The sequence below is a fragment of the Ammospiza caudacuta genome, chromosome 16 (assembly GCF_027887145.1).
Source record: "Ammospiza caudacuta isolate bAmmCau1 chromosome 16, bAmmCau1.pri, whole genome shotgun sequence".
Taxonomy (NCBI): Eukaryota; Metazoa; Chordata; class Aves; order Passeriformes; family Passerellidae; genus Ammospiza; species Ammospiza caudacuta.
In genome coordinates, this window is record NC_080608.1 from 2,863,094 (window position 1) to 2,882,847 (window position 19,754).

General features: G+C 55.0%; 2 protein-coding genes across 4 annotated transcripts in view; both read right to left on the reverse strand.

Moving 5' to 3' along the window:
* LOC131564890 (protocadherin alpha-C1-like) overlaps positions 1-17,904 on the reverse strand; it is a 107,769-nt gene extending 89,865 nt beyond the window's left edge. For 2 of the 3 annotated variants that reach the window (XM_058815504.1, XM_058815502.1), the window contains exon 1: positions 1,538-4,054. In XM_058815504.1, coding sequence (XP_058671487.1) covers positions 1,538-4,054 — 2,517 coding nt within the window. Of the gene's footprint in view, positions 1-1,537; positions 4,055-15,399 lie in introns of those variants that run through there. The other variant, XM_058815503.1, reaches the window with a different exon arrangement.
* LOC131564944 (protocadherin alpha-3-like) lies at positions 8,405-10,981 on the reverse strand. The gene has a single exon (XM_058815565.1). It carries the CDS (start codon positions 10,979-10,981, stop codon positions 8,405-8,407), a length of 2,577 nt encoding a protein of 858 aa, XP_058671548.1.
* Positions 17,905-19,754: the final 1,850 nt, after the last annotated feature.

Here is a 19,754-nt window from a genome sequence, read left to right on the forward strand (position 1 = left end):
TGAACCACAGTGATGGCAAGGGGCACAGAGTCTGAAATAAAAGAGCATTATTTGGCAGCATGGCTTTCACTTACAATTGCCAACACAGCTCCTGATAAAGCCAAGCTAAATCACTCTCTGGAAATCGGGAGTTTCAAGAAACATCCATCTTCATATCCACAAGATTATCATAAGGCAATCACACAATGAGACAAAAATGAGTTTATTTAAAAAGCTATTCTCAGGGAAGGGAAAACCAAAATTAAACAAAGTAAGCACAAATAAGATCATGTCAAAACCCCACAGCATCCTAGAAATACAATGCCTATGACTGATGGGAACATGGGACTATGCAAGTCAGAAACCAAACTGAGGTGCTTCTACAAACACATTAATCCAGCAAAAACAAGTCATCTACCAATATGTTTCTTGTTCAGTCTAGCACTACAGCTGCAGATTTTGACATCTACTTTGGTGTTCTTGTGCAATTAAGCACCTTACCTTAGAAAGTGAATTTCAATCATCCTTAGAAGGGGGAAGTGTGAAATGCATCTGTCTTTTTCATGTCCATAGTGATTCTGCAGTAATTCACAAATTAATGTATGCCACACACGGTGAAGAGGCTAGAACTTTAAACACCGATTTTTGTTTCAAAGGTGAAACAAAGAAGAGGACGGACTTTTGAGTAAGAAAAGACTGGAAACAAGCACTTCACTGCAGTCAAAATCAAGAAATTATTTGAAGTGCCCTCCTGTAAGACAGGGAAATGTGGGCAAGTGAAGATACTCCTTTCAAAATGAAAGAGGCACTCAGAGTTGTGATTAACTCCACAGGTGGAAGAAAATCAGACCTGATAACACCAGCAAGATCAGGTAAACAGTGCAGTCCGGCAGAAATCTTTATCAAGAATTGTTATATTTAATAACTCATGAGGGGAGATCAGAAAGGCATGAAGAGGGATGTATCAAAAATTACCGGAGATATCACCCGATGGAGCAGAGTTCAAATACAGGTCTCAGGAAAGATCTGCAGAAAAAGTTGATGACTCTGAAGACCTAGGTAGGAAAATGGCCAAATATTTTTGATGAAGGGGAATACAAAGCTAAGTAGACAAGAAAAAAATGTGGTTTCAAGACAGATTATGACTGATTCGGAAACAGCTACTGAACGTTCTAAAATTACAATGTAGAGAAAAAAGTGACATATAGATGAACTCTAATCTCAGTGCCATAAAAATTATAAGACTCACGAGACGCTACAAGACAAAAAAAGTATTTCATTCAACCTGGCACTGAGGACAGCAAGATTTAAGTATTTTGCCGAGCTCCCCTCCTTAACAAGACTAAACGAAAAGAGAAGATCACAGAGGCATAAAAAACCTGCTAGGATATAACACATCACAGGTACGGAAGAGGAGGGATAATGCAACCGGCATTCAGAGAATAAACGATAATGAAACGCGACCGCCCCAGGGCAAGAGGGCGGAGCACGGCTCCAGACAGCAACAGCCCAGGGGGTGGGTGAGAGGGGACAGAGCGAGAAAGGGAGGAACACTGACCGTGTCGAGGAGAGCGGAGGGCTCCGGCTGCGTGTCCTTGGCTGCAGGAGCGGGCGGCGGCGGAGGAAAGTTGGGGCTGAAAACCATGAGGTCGCTCTTGGCAGCGCCGTCCGCCACGCACAGGCTGCGGCTGTGGCGCTGCGAGTAGGACCAGCTGCCCACTTCGCTGGCGCACACGAGCGTCGTGGGCCCGGGCGCCGAGAGCACGGCCGCCCGCGGCGCCCAGCGCGACGCCCCGTACAGCACCACGGCCAGCAGGAAGAGGCTGGACACGGCGCAGATGGCCACCACCAGCCACACGTTGGTGGCCGTGCTCGCCGCCCCGGCCCCGAGCTCCACGCCCGCCGCCGAGCGCGACACCAACGACGACGACGACGACGACGACGACGAGGATCCCGCGGCCAGCGCCGCCTCGGCGGCCTCGAGCAGTGACACGCTGAGCGTGGCCGTGGCCGAGCGCGCCGGCTCGCCGTGGTCGCGCACGACGATCAGCAGCCTCTGGCGAGGCCCGTCCGCCTCGTCCAGCGCCCGCGCCGTGCTCACCTCGCCGCTGTAGAGCCCCACGCGGAACGGGCCCTTGCCCCGCGGCTCCCACAGCTCGTAGCGCAGCCACGCGTTGTAGCCCGAGTCGGCGTCCACGGCGCGGATCTTGGCCACCACCTGCCCCGCCGGCGCCCCCCACGCCGCCCACGCCCACAGCGTGCCCGACTCCGAGCCCGCCCCCGCCAGCGCCACCGCCGCCTCCGCCGCCGCCACGCCGCCCGCCTCCGCTGCCGAGCCCGCGGGCGGCAGCAGCGCCGGCGCGTTGTCGTTCTCGTCCAGCACGAACAGCTGCACCGTGGCGTTGCCGCTCAGCGGCGGCTCCCCCGCGTCCACCGCGCGCACCTCGAACTGCAGCACCTGCAGCTCCTCGTAGTCCAAGGGCTGCAGCGCCCACAGACGCCCGCTCTCCGCGTCCACCGACACGTAGCTCGACGCCGGACGCCACCCAACGCCCGACGACAACCCCGCGGCCCCGCCGCCGCCGCCCACGCCCACGCCGCCGTCCCACACCGAGTAGCTGACGCGCCCGTTGGCCGCCTCGTCCGGGTCCCGCGCCCACAGCCGCGCCAGCTCCGCGCCCGCCGCGTTGTTCTCCCGCGCCAGCACCGTGTACACGGCCTGCGCGAACGAGGGCGCGTTGTCGTTCACGTCCGACACCGGCACCCGCAGCCCGCGGCTGGCGCGCAGCGCCGGCGCCCCGCCGTCCTCCGCACGCACCTCCACCTCGTACTCCGACACCCGCTCCCGGTCCAGCACCTCGCGCAGCACCAGCGAGTACGAGCCCGCGAACGTCGCCTCCAGACCGAACGGCGACGCCGGCCACACCCAGCACCGCACGCGACCGTTCTCGCCCGAGTCCCGGTCCGACACGCTCAGCAGGGCCACCACCGTCCCCAACGACGCGTCCTCGGGCACTGGCACCGACAGCGACGTCACCCACACCTCCGGCGCATTGTCGTTCACATCCACCACCTCCAGCTCCACGCTGCAGTGACCTGACAGCGGTGGTGTCCCTTTATCTGTCGCTTCGATTTGCAATTCATGTAAACGAACGTCTTCGAAGTCCAAAGTACCCTTCAGTCTGATCTCGCCCGTCTTAGTGTCAATGGTAAAGAGTTCTTTGTTACCAATAGGAGTCGAACCCAAGATGATGTAAGAAAAGTCCTTATTGCTTCCTTCGTCCGGATCCGTGGCATCAACACGTAATACGAGCGTCCCCTCTGTAGCGTTCTCCAGCAGCTGCACTTTATACACGGATTGGTTGAACTGGGGCGCATTGTCGTTCGCGTCCAGCACCGAGATCACAAGTTCCATGGTGCCCGTCAGACACGGCCGGCCACCGTCAGTCGCCGTCAGCAACAACCGGTGCACGGGAATCGTCTCGCGGTCTAAAGACTTTACGAGTACCAGAAACAGAGATTTCCTGTTGTCATCAGGCGATTTAACATCGAGCGTAAAATATTCACTGGGGCTGAGTGTGTAGGTGAGCTGCGCGTTCGCTCCGATATCCGCATCCGACGCGCCCTCCAGCGGGAAACGAGACCCCGGCACAGACAGTTCCGCGATGCTGAGGTTTTTCCGGGCGGCGGGGAAGACGGGGGCATTGTCGTTGATGTCGGTGACCTCCAGCTGCACATGGAAGACGCGCAGCGGCCGCTCCAGCAGCACCTCCAGGCGCAGCGCGCACGGCGCGCTCTTGCCGCACAGCTCCTCCCGGTCCAGCCGCGAGCTCACCAGCAGCGCGCCGCTCGCCCCGCTCACCTCCACGCTCGCCCGCCGGCCCGGCGCCACCAGCCGCAGCCGCCGCGCCTCCGCCTCGCCCGCCTCCAGGCCCAGGTCCTGCGCCAGACGGCCCACCACCGTGCCGGCCTTGGCTTCCTCCGGCACCGAGTAGCGCACCTGCCCGCCCGACAGCGCCCAGGCCGCCTGCAGCACCAGCACCCGCACCACCGCCGCACAGCAACGCTCGCCCATCCTTCCTGCCGCTCTGCCCGCCGCCGCCGCTCTGCCTGCCGGCCCCGGCCCGGGCCCCGCACGGCTCCCCGCCGCCGCCCGCACGCACCGGCTCTGCTGCCCGGCCCGAGCCGCCCCCCTGCGCTCACAGCCGGGCTCTCCGCCGCACCGGGGCGGAGCCGCCCACACGGACCCGTTCCTGAGCCTGCAGCGACACCGTGCGCTGCTCCGCCGCCTCACACGCTCCGCGGCATCTCCTGTACCTCCGCTCCGCCATGGCCGTCTCCTCTTCTGTTTCTTCTCACCGTACTCCTTTTATATTTTATCCTTTGGACTTTTCCCGCTGCTCTCTTCTTACCCCTTCCGGTATCTCACCTGTCGCCTCCGGAGCCTGCAGAAAAAACAAACCGGATCCACCAAATCGACTTACGTGGCATTAGCGTCTGGCCGCGGAATATTCCAATCGAGGCAGGGGCTCTTGAGAACCAGCTCCACCCACCGATTAGAGGTAAGGTCGTTTCATACTGCTCCTCCACTTTGCTGACGTTTTCTTTCTTCTCCTTGTCATCTTTGATCTTTACTTACCTCCTTGTGTAATAACTTCATAGCATCTTATGCATTTCTCTTCTCTCCCTCCATTCTTGCTCTGCTCTCTTTCTGTTTACAGTGACAGCATCTGTGACATATCAGTAAATTCGTCCATCCATCCTTCCCTTCTTCCATTTTCCAATCTTCCTCCGTTTCTTCACTGTCCTAAAGCCCAGACATACTCTCTTCTTCCTCATCTCCATTACCAATGTATTTTTCCATTACTTCACTTTCTCCATGAGGCACAAACACGACATTAGTTACAGTTCTCTTTCCTCTCTGCTGTCATCTTTCATCTTTCCACTTAAAGAGTAAACTTCTTGCTTACTTCAAGTGTATGCCAGACCAAGAGAGGGCCCTTTCACCTCACCTTCTGGAGGGAAACCACACCCTTCAGGCTCCATCCTCTCAAAGGAGAGAATTCACAGCCCTCTCAAAAACAGGCCCAATCACGAGGTACTTTGACATTGGTGTAAACAGACTTGACTAAGCACAAACAAACCAGTGAATCACCTTCAAGAACTCAAAGCCATCAAGGCCCAGCACACCAATCCATCGTGAATGCTGAGAAAAATATGGAGCAAACACAGCTTCTCAAAGCTCTTCATATACTCTGATGAAGAGCTGTTCTTCAGGCCTCATTTGCCACCTCCATGCTGAATGTAAATTTCTGACTTAATATTTCAGGCAGGCCAGCACAGTCAGAAACACACAGCAAGAATGTCCAACCCCGGGGGCATAATCCCCCTGGATTGCCTCTGTATAGCCAGATCCACAGGGTAAAAACAATGCAGTCATTTTATTTGTGTCATTTTCTCTGAGAACACAACCCGACTGCCAGCACCTCCACTCTGAGAAATGTGTTAGGGTCTCTCCTCCATCTCCGCTTGCTGTTATTTGCTTGAGCTGTGTCTGGAGAAAGAAGTTGGGAATGGGAGGAGGCAGTGGTGCTCTGCTGATGCAGTACAGGAATCACAGAACATTTCAAACTGGAAGTCATCCATAAGGATCATCAAATCCAACTCCATATCCAGGCACATTTGGTCAATCCAAGGTACAATGGAAATCAGACTCAACTTCTTTAGGTAGAAGGAACTTACCTGAAGCATCCCTGGCTCCTTCTTCAGAAAATATTTACTGTCAAGGGAGGGAATTGGTTCTGAAGCATATTTTCTTTTAATGTTATCAGAGATTTCTGGGGAAGACGAATAGGGGGAAATGGCCCACATTCTACAAAGGCCTCTAAATCACTGAACAGAAGCACAATGCTCCTTCATGTACTTGCATCACATGCTAAGTAGAAGGGATCCTGCAAATCTAAGGTCATTCTCCCAACCTCAACCTCAGTTTAGATGATTGGAAAATCCATCTCCCCTACCGATGGTCAACTACTGGAAACTCTGCTACTTGACAGCTGCCAAAATTCACCAGTCTGCATTTCATCCACTATTACCAACACATGGCCAATGCAAAAGAAGAAGAAAGTTTAAAAGATGGAATGTTTTGATAAAAGGAGAGAAGAAAACCATAAGGTACCTTTCCACCACATCAAAATGCCAGGTCTGGCAACTTCTTGGTTATGGACAGAAGTATTCCTACTCCCTATCAAGATGAGAGCAGAAATATAAACAAGGAGAGCTTCAGAGAAGGATGACCAAGCAAGACTGATAATTGGAAAAGCTGCTGTTTCACCAACGCCATATTTTCAAAAGCAAGTGATCTAAGTTGTGTATTGGAGGATGTCTTAACATATGACAGGAAGAACACAGACAATACCAAGGATACACAGGACTTCAGAAGGACATGAGAGGATCCCAGGAGAGCAACCCTGGGTGACAGGTGGCTTCACAAGGTTTTCCAGTGGAATCCTCTATCCCAAGCTCTGGGAAATTAATCTCCAGCTAAGCAACTGGAGCTTTTCTTCCCCAGTGATAGGGCTTATGCTACACAGCATCTCCATTTCCTCAGTAAAAAACTTCTCTACTCAAAGTCACCTTCCCCATGACAGAGGGCCCTAGCAGTACTCCCTGCCACTTGGAGGATTACAGCTGTAGCAGCCAAATTGTCCCACCAAAACCGCTTGCCCCAGCAACAAAACCCACTCTGAGTATGATCCAGGCCATTGCACATCCCCAGCTTTCCTCACATCTCCCTCGCCGTAAAAAAGAATTTATGAAAGGATGCAAAGCCACAGAATGTCTGGCAGACTCTCTCACTTTTAGGTGAAATTCATTCTAAATGTGAAACTCTTTTTCAGCAATCTCAGATAGAAACACCACAGAGCTACACATTAGAGATGTTTAAAATTCTGTGATCAGAGTGACAGCTCTGATCCTGGCACAGATTCATTTTATTTTGAGAGAACCACAACAAAAGCCGAAGCACAAGCACAATTAAACAGTGGGTGAGAATTTCTAAGATAACATCAGAGTTGTGCTGCTCTGAAGGGTTTGGTGTGGCCATGCAGGTATCAGGTTTAAGCATGACCAGGGAATACCCCATTTCTACTGAGGCTGACCCTGCAAGTGCTCAGGTAGGAGACATGAGGCACACACAGATTATACTCTTTTTCTCATCACATCCTCTTGCAAATCCCACTTGACAAGCAGCAAGGAACCATCATGGCAAAATCATCAGCTGAGGAAGCTGCTATAGATGTAGAATTCTACACAAGGACTCCAGCAAGCTCAAGTCCTACCCTCCCACAATGCCTTCCTCAAAATAAAAGGGAAGTGGTTCATTAAACAACATTCATCATTGCATTTCCTCTTACCAACACATTGCATACAGTAATGATGTATCAGCACAAACCTCTTTCTGTTCTGGGAAAACTTCATCACCTCAAAGGACTTTGTGGCCATTTCAATACCACACAGCATCTCAGCGTCCACAAGGTCTCCAACTCCAGAACCCTAAAATCTTGCAAAGGATCGCAGGCAGAAGTACTCTGTGCTCATCCTGCCTCACAGTTTTCTCTAGGAATGCTTTGTCCATCACTCTGGGACATGAGTTCTCAAGACAACCTCATCATGACTCATTCTTGTCTTAAGACATGGCCCATGCCCTTCTCAATGAATTCCACCTTCCTCAGGCAGCTCTTCTGCTCAAGGTCACATCAAAACCAATGTGGGCCTAACTCTGCCACTGCCACACTCACTTAAAAAACATGCTACAGTTTCCTTCCTTTACAGAAAGGAAAGAAGATACAAGAAAAAAGATTATAGTATAAGTCCATACTCTATTTTCCTGCTTTCTTAATGAGCATGATGGTGGAACCGAAATGCAGAATTCTTGTTTCCACAGGGACTAGAACAGTTTAAGTCCCAAATGTAATTTTGTGGTATATCTCAGGCAAGAAAAATAAAAGAGGACAGTTTTCAATAATAATCCAGACCTAATACCACCATAGTCAGAAGTCAGGGAAGGCTTAAGTCAAAACAAAGAGGCTGGGAGAATGTCACCACCAAAGCTTGTCTTGTATTCCTACACCAAGCTGGCACTGAAACCCTTCATGCAAAAAAGTGAGAAAATTGCCTACAAAGCTGGCACCCTGGGGAACCTCTCACAGCAAGTGGCAGTGATTTCATTCCAGGGTAAAACTCCTGCCCAGCACAGCGAGACTCACCTGTGTATGGTAATTGCTCTGGGATGCCATAATACCATAATTCACCAAGAAATTGCAAAATCAGGCAAGGAAAGGCTGACGATGTAAATGTCCCTTTAACATCCTTAAACACCCACTGCCCTCAGCCTGCGGGGGCGGAGCCTTGCTGCAAGCACGAACTACCCTAGGGCGGGAGACAAGACTCGGAAGAGAAAAGAGCAAGATGCGAACAAGGCAGTGCCACTGACCGTGTCGAGGAGAGCGGAGGGCTCCGGCTGCGTGTCCTTGGCTGCAGGAGCGGGCGGCGGCGGAGGGAAGTTGGGGCTGAAAACCATGAGGTCGCTCTTGGCAGCGCCGTCCGCCACGCACAGGCTGCGGCTGTGGCGCTGCGAGTAGGACCAGCTGCCCACTTCGCTGGCGCACACGAGCGTCGTGGGCCCGGGCGCCGAGAGCACGGCCGCCCGCGGCGCCCAGCGCGACGCCCCGTACAGCACCACGGCCAGCAGGAAGAGGCTGGACACGGCGCAGATGGCCACCACCAGCCACACGTTGGTGGCCGCGCTCGCCGCGCCGGCCCCGAGCTCCACGCCCGCCGCCGAGCGCGACACCGCCGCCAACGACGACGACGAGGATCCCGCGGCCAGCGCCGCCTCGGCGGCCTCGAGCAGCGACACGCTGAGCGTGGCCGTGGCCGAGCGCGCCGGCTCGCCGTGGTCGCGCACGACGATCAGCAGCCTCTGGCGAGGCCCGTCCGCCTCGTCCAGCGCCCGCGCCGTGCTCACCTCGCCGCTGTAGAGCCCCACGCGGAACGGGCCCTTGCCCCGCGGCTCCCACAGCTCGTAGCGCAGCCACGCGTTGTAGCCCGAGTCGGCGTCCACGGCGCGGATCTTGGCCACCACCTGCCCCGCCGGTGCCCCCCACGCCGCCCACGCCCACAGCGTGCCCGACTCCGAGCCCGCCCCCGCCAGCGCCACCGCCGCCTCCGCCGCCGCCACGCCGCCCGCCTCCGCTGCCGAGCCCGCGGGCGGCAGCAGCGCCGGCGCGTTGTCGTTCTCGTCCAGCACGAACAGCTGCACCGTGGCGTTGCCGCTCAGCGGCGGCTCCCCCGCGTCCACCGCGCGCACCTCGAACTGCAGCACCTGCAGCTCCTCGTAGTCCAAGGGCTGCAGCGCCCACAGACGCCCGCTCTCCGCGTCCACCGACACGTAGCTCGACGCCGGACGCCACCCAACGCCCGACGACGACCCCGCGGCCCCGCCGCCGCCGCCCACGCCCATGCCGCCGTCCCACACCGAGTAGCTGACGCGCCCGTTGGCCGCCTCGTCCGGGTCCCGCGCCCACAGCCGCGCCAGCTCCGCGCCCGCCGCGTTGTTCTCCCGCGCCAGCACCGTGTACACGGCCTGCGCGAACGAGGGCGCGTTGTCGTTCACGTCCGACACCGGCACCCGCAGCCCGCGGCTGGCGCGCAGCGCCGGCGCCCCGCCGTCCTCCGCACGCACCTCCACCTCGTACTCCGACACCCGCTCCCGGTCCAGCGCCTCGCGCAGCACCAGCGAGTACGAGCCCGCGAACGTCGCCTCCAGACCGAACGGCGACGCCGGCCACACCCAGCACCGCACGCGACCGTTCTCGCCCGAGTCCCGGTCCGACACGCTCAGCAGGGCCACCACCGTCCCCAACGACGCGTCCTCGGGCACCGGCACCGACAGCGACGTCACCCACACCTCCGGCGCGTTGTCGTTCACGTCCACCACCTCCAGCTCCACGCTGCAATGACCCGAAAGCGAGGGTGATCCTTTATCTGTCGCTTCGATTTGCAATTCGTGTAAACGAACGTCTTCGAAGTCTAAAACACCCTTCAATCGGATCTCGCCTGTCCTTTTATCAATGGCAAAGAGTTCTCTGTTACCGATAGGAATAGAACTTAAAAGGCTGTAAGAAAAGTCCTTATTGATTCCTTCGTCCGGATCCGTGGCATTCACACGTAGTATAATTGTCCCCTCTGTAGCATTCTCTTCTATCTGCACTTTATACACGGACTGTTCGAACTGTGGCGCGTTGTCATTCGCATCCACCACAGAGATCACCAGCTCCATTGTCCCCGTCAGAGACGGCCGGCCCCCGTCTGTCGCCGTCAGCACCAACCGATGCACGGGAATCGTCTCGCGGTCTAAAGACTTTACGAGTACCAGAAACAGAGATTTCCTGTTTTCATCAGGCGATTTAACATCGAGCGTAAAATATTCACTGGGGCTGAGTGTGTAGGTGAGCTGCGCGTTCGCTCCGATATCTGCATCCGACGCGCCCTCCAGCGGGAAACGAGACCCCGGCACAGACAGTTCCGCGATGCTGAGGTTTTTCCGGGCGGCGGGGAAGACGGGGGCATTGTCGTTGATGTCGGTGACCTCCAGCTGCACATGGAAGACGCGCAGCGGCCGCTCCAGCAGCACCTCCAGGCGCAGCGCGCACGGCGCGCTCTTGCCGCACAGCTCCTCCCGGTCCAGCCGCGAGCTCACCAGCAGCGCGCCGCTCGCCCCGCTCACCTCCACGCTCGCCCGCCGGCCCGGCGCCACCAGCCGCAGCCGCCGCGCCTCCGCCTCGCCCGCCTCCAGGCCCAGGTCCTGCGCCAGACGGCCCACCACCGTGCCGGCCTTGGCTTCCTCCGGCACCGAGTAGCGCACCTGCCCGCCCGACAGCGCCCAGGCCGCCTGCAGCACCAGCACCCGCACCACCGCCGCACAACAACGCTCGCCCATCCTTCCTGCCGCTCTGCTCGCCGCCGCCGCTCTGCCTGCCGGCCCCGGCCCGGGCCCCGCACGGCTCCCCGCCGCCGCCCGCACGCACCGGCTCTGCTGCCCGGCCCGAGCCGCCCCCCCGCGCTCACAGCCGGGCTCTCCGCCGCACCGGGGCGGAGCCGCCCACACGGACCCGTTCCTGAGCCTGCAGCGACACCGTGCGCTGCTCCGCCGCCTCACAGGCTCCGCGGCTGCTCCTGTGCCTCCGCTCCGTCACTGCCGTCTCCTCTGCTTTTTCTTTAAACGGTGCTCCTTTCATATTTTATCCTTTGGAGTTTTTCCGCTGCTCTCTTCTTACCCCTTCCGGTATCTCGCCTGTCGCCTCCGGAGCCAGACAGAAGAAAAAACAAACCGGATCCACGAACTTGGTTTCCGTGGCTTTAGCGTCTGGCCACGGAATATTCCAACCGCGGGGAGGGCTCTTGAGAACCAGCTCCACCCACCGATTAGAGGTAAGGTCGTTTCATACTGCTCCTCCACTTTGCTGACGTTTTCTTTCTTCTCCTTGTCATCTTTGATCTTTACTTACCTCCTTGTGTAATAACTTCATAGCATCTTATGCATTTCTCTTCTTCCATTCTTGCTCTGCTCTCTTTCTGTTTACAGTGACAGCATCTGTGACATATCAGTAAATTCGTCCGTCCATCCTTCCCTTCTTCCATTTTCCCATCTTCCTCCGTTTCTTCACTGTCCTTATGCACACACAGACTCTCTTCTTCCTCATCTCCATTACCAATATATTTTTCCATTACTTCACTCTCCCCATGAAGCACAAGCACACCACTGGTTACAATTCTTGTTCCTCTCTGCTGAAATCGTTCATGTCTCCACTCAAGGAGCAAATTTCCTGCTTACTTCAAGTCTATGCCAGACCAACAGCTGGCTCTTTCACCTCACCTTCTGGAAGGAAACCACACATTAAGGCTCCATCCTCTCAAAGGAGAGAATTCACAGCCTCTGAAACACAGACCCAATCCCTAGGTATTTTGACATTGGTGTAAACAGACTTGACTAAGCAATAACAACCCTGTGAATCTTCTTCAGGAACTCAAAGCCCTCAAGGCCAGCACACCAATCCATCGTGAATGCTGAGAAAAATATGGAGCAACCACAGTTTCTGAACACTCTTCATATACTCTGATGAAGAGCTGTTCTTCAGGCTTCATTTGCCACCTCCATGCTGAATGTAAATTTCTGACTTAATATTTCAGGCAGGCCAGCACAGTCAGAAACACACAGCAAGAATGTCCAACCCCGGGGGCATAATCCCCCTGGATTGCCTCTGTATAGCCAGATCCACAGGGTAAAAAACACGCAGTCATTTTATTTGTGTCATTTTCTCTGAGAACACACCCCCGACTCCCAACACATCCACTCTGAGAAATGTGTTAGGGTCTCTCCTCCATCTCCGCTTGCTGTTATTTGCTTGAGCTGTGTCTGGAGAAAGAAGTTGGGAATGGGAGGAGGCAGTGATGCTCTGCTGATGCAGTACAGGAATCACAGAACATTTCAAACTGGAAGTCATCCATAAGGATCATCAAATCCAACTCCATATCCAGGCACATTTGGTCAATCCAAGGTACAACGGAAATCAGACTCATCTTCTTTAAGTAGAAGGAACTTACCTGAAGCATCCCTGGTTCCTTCTTCAGAAAATATTTATGGTCAATTGAGAGAACAGGTTCTGAAGAATATTTTCTTTTAATGCTATCAGAGATCTCTGGGGAGGATGAATAAGAGGAAAATGACCCACATTCTGCAAAAGCCTCTAAATCACTGAACAGAAGCACAATGCTCCTTCATGTACTTGCATCACATGCTAAGTAGAAGGGATCCTGCAAATCTAAGGTCATTCTCCCAACCTCAACCTCAACTTAGATGATTGGAAAATCCATTTCCCCTACCGATGGTCAACTACTGGAAACTCTGCTACTTGACAGCTGCCAAAATTCACCAGTCTGCATTTCATCCACTATTACCAACACATGGCCAATGCAAAAGAAGAAGAAAGTTTAAAAGATGGAATGTTTTGGAAAAGGAGAGAAGAAAACTATAAGGTACCTTTCCACCACATCAAAATGCCAGATCTGGCAACTTCTTGATTATGGACAGAAGTTTTCCCACACCCTATTAAGACAATAGCAAACATGTGAACAAGGAGAGCTTCGGAGAAGGCTGACCAAGCAAGACTGATAATTGGAAAAGCTGCTGTTTCACCAACGCCATATTTTCAAAAGCAAGTGATCTAAGTTGTGAACGGAAGATGTCTTCACATTTGACAGGAAGAGCACAGACAATACCAAGGATACACAGGACTTCAGAAGAACGTGAGAAGATCCCAGGAGAACAACCCTGGGTGACAGGTGGCCTCACAAGGTTGTCCAGTGGAATCCTCTATCCCAAGCTCTGGGAAATGAATCTTCAGCTAAGCATCTGGAGCTTTTCTTCCCCAGTGATAGGGCTTATGCTACACAGCATCTCCATTTCCTCAGCAAAAAAACTTCTCCACTCAAAGTCACCTTCCCCATGAGACAGAGCCCAAGTAGTACTCCATGCCACTTGGAGGATTACAAGCCAAACGGCCCCACCAAAACAGCATGCCCCAGCAATAAAACCCATTTGGATCATAATCCAGGCCATTGCACATCCCCACCCTCCCTCACAATTAGCACAAAGAACTTATGAAGAGATGCAAAGCCACAGAATATCTGGCAGACTCTGTGAAATTTAATGTAAACATGCTGAGCTTTTTTGCAATCTCAGATAGAAACACCACAGAGCTACACATTAGAGATGTTTAAAATTCTGTGATCAGAGTGACAGCTCTGATCCTGGCGCAGATTCATTTTATTTTGAGAGAACCACAACAAAAGCCGAAGCATAGGCAGAGTCACAATATCAATTCTGGGAGAGAATTTCTACCATAACATCAGAGATGAGCTGCTCTGCAGGGTTTGGTGTGGCCATGCAGGTATCAGGGTTAATTAGGCATGACCAGGGAACACCCCATTTCTACAGAGGCTGACCCTGCAAGTGCTCAGGCAGGAGACATGAGGCACACACAGATTTATGCTCTCTTTCTCATCACATCCTCTTGCAAATCCCACTTGACAAGCAGCAAGGAACCATCATGGCAAAATCAACAGCTGAGGAAGCTGCTATAGATGTGGACTCCTACAAAAGGACTCCAGCAAGCTCAAGTCCTACCCTCCCACAATGCCTTCCTCAAAATAAAAGGGAAGTGGTGCATTAAACAACATTCATCATTGCATTTCTCTTACCATCACATTTTACACAGTAATGATGTATCAGCACAAACCTCTTTCGGTTCCGGGAGAACTTCATCACCTCAAAGGACTTTGTGGCCATTTCAATACCACACAGCATCTCAGCGTCCACAAGGCCTCCAGCTCCCAAACCTTAGAGTCTTGAAAAGGATCCCAGGCATAAGTACTTTGTGCTCATCCTGCCTCACAGTTTTCTCTAGGTATTCTTCGTTCATCACTCTGGGACATGAGTTCTCAAGACAACCGCATAATGACTCATTCTTGTCTTAAGACATGGCCCATGCCCTTCTCAATGAATTCCACCTTCCTCAGGCAGCTCTTCTGCTCAAGGTCACATCAAAACAAATCTGGGCCTAATTCTGCCACTGCCACACTCACTTTAGTAAACATGCTACAGTTTCCTTCTTTACAGAAAGAAAAAAAAAAACAGGGAAAAGTTGATATTAATGTCTATACTGCCTTTCCTACTTTCTTAACGAGCCTGATGGTGGAACATAAATGCAGAATTATTGTTTCCACGGGGAGCCAAATAGTTGAAATACAAGTGTAATTTTGTGTCACATCTCATGCAAGGAAAATGAAAGAAGACAGTTTTCAGTAACAATACAAACCTAATACCAACATAGCCAAAAGTCAGCAAAGGCTTAAGTCAAAAAAACGTGACTAGGGGACTATCACCAAGGTTTGTCTTGTATTCCTGCAACAAGCCTGCATTGAAACCCTTCACGGAAAAAAGTAAGAAACTTGCCCGCAAAACTGGCACCCCGGGGCACCTCTCAGTGCAACAGGCAATTATTTCATTCCAGAGTAAAACTCCTGTCCAGCACAGCGAGATTCACCTGCGGTTGGTAACAGTTCTGGAGTGAAAAATTATTAATTCTACCTCCAAGCATCAAGAAATTGCAAAATCAGGCGAGGAAAGGCCGACAATGGAAATGTCTCTTTAAAATCCTTAAACACCCACTGCCCTCAGCCTGCGGGGGCGGAGCCTTGCTGCAAGCACGAACTACCCTAGGGCGGGAGAGAATGGGCGGAGAAGAAAAGAGACTGTGAAACGAAACAGCGAGAGGCGAGCAAATCAGTGCCACTGACCGTGTCGAGGAGAGCGGTGGGCTCTGGCTGCGTGTCCTTGGCTGCAGGAGCGGGCGGCGGCGGAGGGAAGTTGGGGCTGAAAACCATGAGGTCGCTCTTGGCAGCGCCGTCCGCCACGCACAGGCTGCGGCTGTGGCGCTGCGAGTAGGACCAGCTGCCCACTTCGCTGGCGCACACGAGCGTCGTGGGCCCGGGCGCCGAGAGCACGGCCGCCCGCGGCGCCCAGCGCGACGCCCCGTACAGCACCACGGCCAGCAGGAAGAGGCTGGACACGGCGCAGATGGCCACCACCAGCCACACGTTGGTGGCCGCGCTCGCCGCGCCGGCCCCGAGCTCCACGCCCGCCGCCGAGCGCGACACCGCCGCCAACGACGACGAGGATCCCGCGGCCAGAGCCGCCTCGGCGGCCTCGAGCAGCGACACGCTGAGCGTGGCCGTGGCCGAGCGCGCCGGCTCGCCGTGGTCGCGCACGACGATCAGCAGCCTCTGGCGAGGCCCGTCCGCCTCGTCCAGCGCCCGCGCCGTGCTCACCTCGCCGCTGTAGAGCCCCACGCGGAACGGGCCCTTGCCCCGCGGCTCCCACAGCTCGTAGCGCAGCCACGCGTTGTAGCCCGAGTCGGCGTCCACGGCGCGGATCTTGGCCACCACCTGCCCCGCCGGCGCCCCCCACGCCGCCCACGCCCACAGCGTGCCCGACTCCGAGCCCGCCCCCGCCAGCGCCACCGCCGCCTCCGCCGCCGCCGCCACGCCGCCCGCCTCCGCTGCCGAGCCCGCGGGCGGCAGCAGCGCCGGCGCGTTATCGTTCTCGTCCAGCACGAACAGCTGCACCGTGGCGTTGCCGCTCAGCGGCGGCTCCCCCGCGTCCACCGCGCGCACCTCGAACTGCAGCACCTGCAGCTCCTCGTAGTCCAAGGGCTGCAGCGCCCACAGACGCCCGCTCTCCGCGTCCACCGACACGTAGCTCGACGCCGGACGCCACCCAACGCCCGTCGACGACGACCCCGCGGCCCCGCCGCCCACGCCCATGCCGCCGTCCCACACCGAGTAGCTGACGCGCCCGTTGGCCGCCTCGTCCGGGTCCCGTGCCCACAGCCGCGCCAGCTCCGCGCCCGCCGCGTTGTTCTCCCGCGCCAGCACCGTGTACACGGCCTGCGCGAACGAGGGCGCGTTGTCGTTCACGTCCGACACCGGCACCCGCAGCCCGCGGCTGGCGCGCAGCGCCGGCGCCCCGCCGTCCTCCGCACGCACCTCCACCTCGTACTCCGACACCCGCTCCCGGTCCAGCGCCTCGCGCAGCACCAGCGAGTACGAGCCCGCGAACGTCGCCTCCAGACCGAACGGCGACGCCGGCCACACCCAGCACCGCACGCGACCGTTCTCGCCCGAGTCCCGGTCCGACACGCTCAGCAGGGCCACCACCGTCCCCAACGACGCGTCCTCCGGCACCGGCACCGACAGCGACGTCACCCACACCTCCGGAGCGTTGTCATTCACATCCAGCACCTCCAGCACCACCTTGCAGTGACCTGACAGCGGAGGCGTGCCTTTATCTGTCGCCCTAACATTTAGGTCGTATAAATTAACTACTTCAAAGTCCAAGGCACCCGTCAGTCTGATCTCCCCAGTGTTCGTATCAATGCTGAATAAATCTGAGCCAGAGGGAGGAACAATAGTATCGATATCATATCTCACATCTCTATTACTTCCTTCGTCCAGGTCCGTGGCATTCATCCGCGCCACTAGCATGCCTTGTACGGCGTCCTCAGACAAATGGACATTATACACGGACTGGTTGAATTGAGGAGCGTTGTCGTTTGCATCCAGCACCGAGATCACCAGCTCCGTGGTGCCCGTCAGAGACGGCCGGCCCCCGTCTGTCGCCGTCAGCACCAACTGGTGCACGGGAATCGTCTCGCGGTCCAGAGATTTCGTGAGTACCAGAAACAGCGACTTTCTGCGAGAGCTACTATTCTCTTCCTCTATTCTAAAGTGGTCGCTGGGACTGAGTGCGTACGATAGCTGAGCATTCACTCCGATATCTGCATCCGACGCGCCCTCCAGCGGGAAACGAGACCCCAGCAGAGACGATTCCGCGATGCTGAGGTTTTTCCGGGCGGCGGGGAAGACGGGGGCATTGTCGTTGATGTCGGTGACCTCCAGCTGCACATGGAAGACGCGCAGCGGCCGCTCCAGCAGCACCTCCAGGCGCAGCGCGCACGGCGCGCTCTTGCCGCACAGCTCCTCCCGGTCCAGCCGCGAGCTCACCAGCAGCGCGCCGCTCGCCCCGCTCACCTCCACGCTCGCCCGCCGGCCCGGCGCCACCAGCCGCAGCCGCCGCGCCTCCGCCTCGCCCGCCTCCAGGCCCAGGTCCTGCGCCAGACGGCCCACCACCGTGCCGGCCTCGGCTTCCTCCGGCACCGAGTAGCGCACCTGCCCGCCCGACAGCGCCCAGGCCGCCTGCAGCACCAGCACCCGCACCACCGCCGCACAACAACGCTCGCTCATCCTTCCTGCCGCTCTGCCCGCCGCCGCCGCTCTGCCTGCCGGCCCCGGCCCGGGCCCCGCACGGCTCCCCGCCGCCGCCCGCACGCACCGGCTCTGCTGCCCGGCCCGAGCCGCCCCCCCCGCGCTCACAGCCGGGCTTTCCGCCGCACCGGGGCGGAGCCGCCCACACGGACCCGTTCCTGAGCCTGCAGCGACACCGTGCGCTGCTCCGCCGCCTCACACGCTCTGCGACAGCGCCTGTGCCTCCGCTCCGTCATGGCCGTCTCCTCTGCTCTTTCTTGTTACAGTGCTCCTTTTATATTTTATCCTTTGGAGTTTTACTGCTGCTCTCTTCTTACCCATTCATGTATCTCGCGTGCCGCATCCAGGGCCGCCCAGCAAACAAAAGTATTCGGATCCACCAGCTCTAATTACGTGATATCAGAGCTGAAATGCACAACTGTAACCGAGGAAGAGCCTGTTGACAACCAGCTCCGGCCAGCGCTTTGAGTCAATGTCCGTGAGTAATCCTGATTTAAAATTTCTTCTCTTTGTCATCTTCCATTCTTAATTCTCTCCTTATGCCATTCTTTCTTAGAATGTTCTGTTTTTCTTTCTCTTCTTCTTTTCTTTTTTTTCTCTCCTGTGTCACCTTCTTCCTTTTTCGTGTATAGTGGTAGTGTCCGTAAATTGCCAGTAAACTCATTTATAGATTGTGCCTTTCTCTCTCTCTTCTAATACTTTCTTTTTTCCTTCTCTTTCTCTATATCCATCTTTCCTTCCTTCAGTGCAATCTTCTTGCTTTCAATTTTCTTCCATTTCCATCCTCTGTTCACTTTTCCCTTACCAAGAAGAGAACCGCCTTATCATCTCTTCAACATTCTTGACATGGTGTAGCAACACATTCTTTGGAAAAAGCTGTCATTCCTTTTTCCCTTTTGACTTCAAGGAAGCGTTCAGACAAGGCATGGCAGCGTGCCCCAAATTTCACAAAGCTTCTCATTGACAAACAGTGTTCTACATCAAAACCAAGTAATTAAAGGCATGCAGGGCAGACGTCTTCACAAGCAGCAATACCAGAAAGAACAGTGTCCTAAGAGATGCAGAATTTCTGGATGTCCTGATAGGATTCCAGAAGAGCAGCACTGTGTCGTGGCATCGTTATCACTATATTCTACTGTGATCCTGTATCTCACACCCTGGGAACTGGGATCTCCACAGCTAGGCAGACATCCTCTATTCCCTCCCCAAACTCCAAACACGTACTCAAATTCTTTCCTTTACCTCATGCCTGGCACAAATATACAGCGTGCTGCAAATCCATTCTGTTCCTCTTTGACATTTCCCTCATGCCAGGATGCTTTGCGCCTTTTCAGCGATAGCAGATAAAAAACGAGTTCTCAAACGTTCTGTAATTGGAGTAGTGAACAATACTGATCCAAATCCCCACAGACCTTCTTCATCAAGAGATGGGACCAAAAGCACAAGTGCACTCAAAACGCTAACCGGATGAGAGAATTTCAAGAATATAAAACCAGAGTTGAGCTGCTCTGTAGATGTGGAGGTTTGATGTGTACATTTAGACACCAGAATAAGCCATGTGTGAAAGCAGGACACACCATCTCTACCCAGACTGATTGTGTGAGACCACAAGAAGGGGAAGAATAGCACCAGATTAAACCCATCTCTTCAACTGCCCTTAAAAATCATCTCTAAAAAGATGAAACACAGACCACCATGGCAAGAGCTGTGGAAGCTGCTATAAATACCCTACAATACATATGGAAAGCAGTTTGTAGTGCCACCTTCCCACAACACCCCCAAAACAGCAGCAAAAATGTTCATCAGTCTGCATGTACCAAACACATTGC